Source organism: Limulus polyphemus, unplaced genomic scaffold (genome assembly GCF_000517525.1).
Source record: "Limulus polyphemus unplaced genomic scaffold, Limulus_polyphemus-2.1.2 Scaffold4330, whole genome shotgun sequence".
NCBI classification, from domain to species: domain Eukaryota; kingdom Metazoa; phylum Arthropoda; class Merostomata; order Xiphosura; family Limulidae; genus Limulus; species Limulus polyphemus.
The window spans coordinates 10,560-17,901 of record NW_013669940.1 but is presented as its reverse complement, the minus strand read 5'-3'; the positions used below and the strand labels follow the sequence as shown (position 1 = coordinate 17,901).

Below are 7,342 nucleotides of genomic sequence, written 5' to 3'. Positions count from 1 at the left end.
GAAGCCGTACGGCTTCCACTTTAAAATATAAAACGTTGTTTTTAATTAATCATTTATTATAATTTTTAACAAAAAATTTTAAACACAAGTGCCGGTAGTGGATATACATATAAAGATTCTGTGACGGAACAGGTTATCATAATAACATAATCTATATGCGCTTTTTCTACAGAGCTTATAACTAGAACATTTGTAAATGGTTCTTTAATTAAGAATCTCTCTTCTCCGGTCTATAGTTTGATATGACGTAAATGCTATTGGAATTGACAGGATTTTACTATAACTGGTCAATCCAATACTGACGTCTCTATACAGTGTGCTTTTTGTCTGTACTAGCTGGAGTAATGCATACGAAAAATATAGGGGGATGCCTGAGGTGTGGGGAATGGTAACATCCGAACACCGACCTTTTCCTGCCACTATCTGAGGGGGGGGGGCAAAGATTACATACCTAATTTAGTGACAATCGGTTCAGCTGTTCGCCAGTTATAAGCGGATACACATGCAAACTTTTGTTAAATAATGATGTATATTTGAGCTTGCCACATAAACATGGCGATCAAACTTTTGTTAAATAATGGTTATATTTCAGCTTGTCATGTAAACATGACGATCAAACCTTTGTTAAATAATGGTTATATTTCAGTTTGCCATGTAAACATGACGATCAAACGTTTGTTAAATAATGGTTATATTTCAGTTTGCCATGTAAACATGACGATCAAACGTTTGTTAAATAATGGTGTATATTTTAGCTTACCATGTAAATATGACGATCAATGAACTTTTAAAATAGTGTTCGTTTTTATTTTAATTAAATATAAAGAAGCTAAAGCCGTGAATACCACAAATAAAAACATTTACCATATATATATATTACAAGGAGATAATCTACTATATAGAAATACAGCGTGGTTCAAAGGTTAGGTCCCTCCTGCAAACTTATCTCCGTGTGCTTTTTGACCTATCCTGTATACTGAAGTTTTAATGATACACTGACAGGTGGCGGATAGTGTTACTCCACATTTTTCTTTTTTGAATTATTTAAGGTTTGGGTGTAGTTTAATTGTGATAGACCTGTTGTTGAGATGCTATATTCAACAGGATCATGTGTCCATGTAGATTGTCTGGGCGTAGATCAGTTCTTGGGTCACGTGTCAACGTTCTGAAAGTTCGAATACAGTCTCACTGGCGCTTTTATTTTTATTTTATCTAATTGTGCGTGTAATGATAAGAAGCGACAATTACTCACAGACTAAAACGCCTGGCGGTGAAGATTTGAAAAGTTGCGAACTGAACGTACGCACTCACTATAAGCATAGCATGTCTCGAATCGATGAGATTTCTTGGTAAGATTAAACGAACAACACCCATTCCACTGAGCCAGGTACTTGTTACTAAAAAGCAGTTTCCCTTTTTTTTTGGACGAAAGTTTGATTGAACAAACATATGTTAATTTTATATCCATGCATCAATGACCGACAGAGGGAAATTGAAATTAGATTTTTTCTGAAAATCGCTGTAGTCACGCGTTAAGTGTATTTTTATTTTCTAAAAGTCTTATTAAAGGAGGTTTCATTCACATTCGTAAGGATCTGAACCAGTTTAATAAGTCTCAGAACACAGCATTAGTGATGAATGACACCTGATAAAGGAGAGCGTGATTTTTTTCAAATATATTATTTATTTCCACTACTTCCACGTGTTTCTTCGCTTTATCTGTAGCAAAGAGGAATGTTTCTAACAGATCGTTTTACAAAAAAACTTTACAAAAAAAAAAACGCAGGAAAGCACAATGAACGTTAAGAAAACATACAAGCCACATTTGTACTTAACAAAGGAAAAATGTTCTTACAAATGAGAGATCGCAGATGTTGCACCAACGTGTAAGAGTTAAGATTGTATTTCAAGTTTTCATCAATGATTAAGGTGAAAGCGTATTTTAGGGGCAAGACGTTGCTCGTATATTTCTTTAATCTATCCAGTACTGGCCCATACACGAAAGGCGATTAGCTACTAAAAGCACAAGATATCAGAAGAATTACAGAAAAATGAGACAGTTGTTTATAATACTTACATATACTGTGTTTGCGTTGATACGACTGTAACGTTTAAAGTGCCCTGTAATCTTTTGTTATATAACTAATACATGAGACAGTTGTTTATAATACTTACATATACTGTGTTTGCGTTGATACGACTGTAACGTTTCAAGTGCCCTGTAAACTTTTGTTATATAACTAATACAATAACCTCTTTTGTATATTTTTGGAGCAATAAATTACGTTGAAAAACCGGAAAAGTCTAACAATAGATAATGCACGCGCTGTCTACCCAGACCTACTTGTTTCTTTGTTTTAGAACACTTGCGCAGAGCTACTCAAGGGCTATTTGTGCTTGCCATCCCTAATTTTGAATCGACAGACGATAGAGATGGCAGTTAATCAACACCACCAACTCTTGGACTACTCTTGTCTGACCGAATAGTGCAATTCAGCCCTCATCCTTATAACGCACACAGGGCCTCAAAGTGCGAAACGTGTTTTTACTTCACTAATAGGATGCGAATTATGGATCTACAGATCCACAGTCATTCGGTTTTCAGGCCTACTAGTCTTATTTTACCATATTGAAATTTAAGATACGTTTCGACTCAACTGAGTAACTACGAGAATGGCGACTATTAAAATGGCACCACGAAATACACTTTTAATTTATAGAATATGTATTTTAGCAGCTTTTTGTGTGTTTTAATTATTTTTTTATAGTAAAATATTTCTACATATGAGATCACCTTACATTACACACGGTATTTACAAAGTAGTTTTTATTGTGACAGATTATTGTAAAAACCTCCTTCCCTGTTTTCTTCGGTGTTCAATACTATATAACTTGTTCTTGTTTGACAAAACAGGCTCTTATTCTTTCTTGCAGGCTTTCTAATGCAGGATATCTAATACTTGAATATTAAACCTTATTTTTTTATTGGGGTGATCTATTTATTTTGTAACGATGTTAAGCCTCACAAGTCTTGCTAAATCTAATACTTGAATATTAGACCTTATTTTTTATTGGGGTGATCTATATATTTTGTAACGATGTTAAGCCTCACAAGTCTTGCTGAATCTAATACTTGAATATTAAATCTTATTTTTTTATTGAGGTGATCTATTTATTTTGTAACGATGTTAAGCCTCGCGAGTCTTGCTGAGGATGTTCAGGCAATATTAGGAAAACATTTGTACATGTTTCTCACATCAACAGTGCTACTTAATTATCAAGGATAGATACATGGTAATTACACCGTTTCAGTTTTCGTATATTTTTCATAGCTATTTCTAAGATTTTGTTGTTGTTGTTGTTAGTTAATTTTAAAATAAATACTTATTAAAACAAGCGTAAAATCCGCCTCTGAAGAGGGACGTAAGGAGAAATCTATTAACGATAGCACTACTTTTATAGAAAAAAGTGGCAAAGGCATACTGGAGATGTCCGGGAGGGATGCCATCTCGGAAAATGCTTGTAATTTTATTGAAAAAGGTGCATTTCGATGATATCTCAGGTTTGGACTTAGAATAAGACAGAGTAAGATATAAACGATTTGGCATGGGGTTATGGTTAGGGTGCTCGACTCGCAATCTGCAGGTCGCCTAAAATACTCGCTCTTTCGGGAATGGTGGTGTTATAATGTGATATTCAATCCCACCATTCGTTGTTAAAAGAGTAACTGAAGAGTTGGCGGTGGGTGATGTTGACTAGCTACCTTCCCTCTTCACTGCTAAATTAGGAACGGCAACCTGGAGAGAAGATGGTACCACCAGCTAACATCTAACCGAGAATTACTGATCATGCATCAGAACCTATTGTGGCCCACCCTGGAGAGAAGATGGCGCCACCAGATAACATCTAAACGAGAATCACTGATCATGCATCAGAACCTAATGTGTCCCAACAGTCATAAGCAGCTTCGGAACCCAAAAAATAAATATTTTAAAAATCATTTATAAAATAATGGTTTTAATTTTTTTTTGAACACATAAAACAAAAACAAAATACAAGAGATCTACTAGACTGAACAATATGAACGAGCTCTGATTTAAAGTTATGCTGTTTTAAAGAATCAATATTCACTTGCTGTCGCTGGAAGTTTAGATCACACTTCCGTGGTTCCATAAAATACTCCAAGAAATATCGAGATGAACATGGAAATTTAGATCACACTTCCGTGGTTCCGTAAAATACTCCAAGAAATATCGAGATGAACATGGAAATTTAGATCACACTTCCGTGGTTCCAAAAAATACACCAAGAAATATCGAGATGAACATGGAAATTTAGATCACACTTCCGTGGTTCCATAAAATACTCCAAGAAATATCGAGATGAACATGAAAGTTTAGATCACACTTCCGTGGTTCCACAAAATACTCCAAGAAATATCGAGATGAACATGGAAGTTTAGATCACACTTCCGTGGTTCCGTAAAATACTCCAAGAAATATCGAGATGAACATATTTCAATAGATTATTATAAATTTCTCATTAATGAAATATTTTATTTATAGATGCCTAACTATAGACAATGCGATTTCCTGTTTTATGTTTTGATTACAGTACTCTTAGGAAGTACACATTTGAACCAATCTTATTGTTATATAGATAAAATGAGCTTGGCATGGCCAGGTGGTTAAGGCGCTTAAAGCGCAATCTAAGGGTCGCGGTTTCGAATTCCCGTCCCACCAAACATGCTCGACCTTTCAGACGTAGAGGTGTTATAATATCACGGTCAATCCCACTATTCGTTGGTAAAAGAATAGGCCAAAAGTTGGCGGTGAGTGGTGACGACTAGCTGTCTTCCTTCTAGTCTAAATAACCCTCGTGTTGCTTTGCGCGAAATTCAAAAACAAACAAACAAATATAATTAAATTTACTTGATGCTTAAAATGACAAAAATTAGACATGTTCATGTAACTGAGAACTAAACTTAGCTAATTATATTCGCGTAATTTCCAAACTCACAGTTTACTAGATACCTTGACGTAATTATTACACCACATAACGCATTACGTGGACGAAACGAGCTCCATAGATTAGTTGTTTGTCTGTTGCATGCCTAGCCGACCTGACGAGCCCTGGTAATGAAGAAAGGCCTTGTCGGCTGCGCAACTTACAGCAAACAACTTTGGTGGTCAAGGCGCTATTATATTCTTTTTTATTGCGATGTAACGTCACACAAACATTCCAACGTAATGCCTAGACTACGATTAAATATATATAATAACATGATACCCAAACCAAAAGATAACTAGATGAATGCCAGAACTATTAATTATCTAAATGTATTTATTTAATGCTCCTTTATCAGGATTAAAAAATTTTTATCTAAAAAAAGAGGGAGGGGATGAAGGTGTGTAACTTTACTTCATCGCTTTGATCTGTTCCGATGTTTTGAAGTTGTCCGGCTCTTGTGTTTCTTTATCATTGTTGTTGTCATTGTTTTTTAGAGCAAAGCTACATTATGGCTCATCTGCATTCTGCCAATCGCGAAAAAATCGAGCCCAGGATTTCAATGTTATCGAAAATTAGAAAGAAAAAACTATCCCAAGTTTCTGGAAAACACTTTCTTCTCGTATCTATTTAACAATAAAAATTTCCAGATATAACTGAAATCGTACATCGTGTAAGTTAGGAATAGTTGTTTAAACACTTCAGCAGATGTCGAGATAATTTTTTTGTAATCAAATGTAATAACTTTGTAAAATACCAGAGTAGCTCAACAGGTATTTCTTTCATTACCTTCTTGGCGTGTTGACTATACTCTGTTGTGATTTCAGGTATTCTGGGAAAGACTATATGACTACAGAAGATTTTCATCTGTTCCTTGAAGGAGAACAAGGAGTAAGTGACACAACTGGGTGATTATTAAATTCACCCACATGATTTTAAACAAGATCTGTTATTATCGACTGTTGTTGCCTTGTTTTTTAATAGGTGTAGGCGAATGAACGTGGTCCTCATTGAACGGTAGTTAATTGTAAAACCACGCGGAATCATTTAATGGCACGTGAACTGTTCGAACTATGTTGGTATAGATTGGCTTCGTATAATTTTATAATCATGAAAGACGAAATATAATAATATACGTTCTGTTCTCGACTTTGTAAAATGATTTTTTTCTCCGAGTATTAAATTTCTATTGTAACTTTTATAAGCAGTTCATTAAATATTTTGAAATGGCATATTTTACATTAGAAATTGGAAATGAGTTTTTATACGATAAAATTTATAAAAAGAGATTTAGTAAGATTTAGGCTTGTTACGAGATCCCAAAGATTTAGACGATAATCTGAACTTTAAACAAGCGGTAAAAGATTGTTAAACTTTTACTTTAGATATGGTGGGTTTTATAAAAAGTAAAGAATTAGTTAGCGTACCCGGATTGTGGATCCAAGTGTTCCAGTATAACAGTCCAAGATTAGGGAGTTAGCGTATCCGGATTGTAGATCCAAGTGTTCCAGTATAACAGTCCAAGATTAGGGAGTTAGCGTACCCGGATTGTGGATTCAAGTGTTCCAGTATAACAGTCCAAGATTAGGGAGTTAGAGTACTCGGATTGTGGATCCAAGTATTCCAGTATAACAGTCCGAGATTATGGAGTTAGCGTACCCGGATTGTGGATCCAAGTGTTCCAGCATAACAGTCCAAGATTAGGGACAACTGTGAGCAAAAACAAATCTTTGTGTTGCTTTGCACTAAAATCTGGAACAAAGCATAAATACTTGTCCATATGTATTTGTTGTATATTTTTGCTCACTTTCACTCTTATGGCAGGAGTGAAATTATGGAGATATCAGTGCCTCTTCATTTTCGACTACCCTTCGTGTCTTTTGTTCTTTTTTCGGGAAACGGTAACGAATTCCGTTATTTTTTATTCTTTTTGTTGTTTTTGTGTTTCTTGTCAGTTCAATTTCAATAATGCATGAAGATTTGCCGTTATATCGCAGAAAACATGAGGACAGGTCCGAAAACATGACGCTATCAGGACAGGTCCTGTACATTTTCAGGTATAATTCCACCGCTGTTTTCTAACAGCATAGAGTTTTAAAGTTACAAATCACACCATTTGTACTTCTTTAGGAAGAATTCTACTACTGTCCCCTAGTAACAAAGTGTGTTAAAGTTAAAATCACACCATTTGTACTTCTTTAGGAAGAATTCTACTACTGTCCCCTAGTAACAAAGAGTGTTAAAGTTAAAATCACACCATTTGTACTTCTTTAGAGATAATTCTACTATTGTCCACTAATAACACAGAGTGTTAAAGTTAAAATCACACCATTTG

The 7,342-nt window shown here is 34.9% G+C and overlaps 1 protein-coding gene across 1 annotated transcript in view; it reads left to right on the top strand.

Moving 5' to 3' along the window:
* The window catches only part of LOC106470973 (inactive phospholipase C-like protein 2), a gene marked incomplete at both ends in the record, with an annotated part of 65,913 nt that overhangs the window by 48,609 nt on the left and 9,962 nt on the right, over nucleotides 1-7,342 (top strand). Inside the window, one exon of the mRNA XM_022399622.1 lies at nucleotides 5,835-5,898. Within this exon, the coding sequence (XP_022255330.1) occupies nucleotides 5,835-5,898 (64 nt within the window). The remainder of the gene's footprint in view (nucleotides 1-5,834; nucleotides 5,899-7,342) is intronic.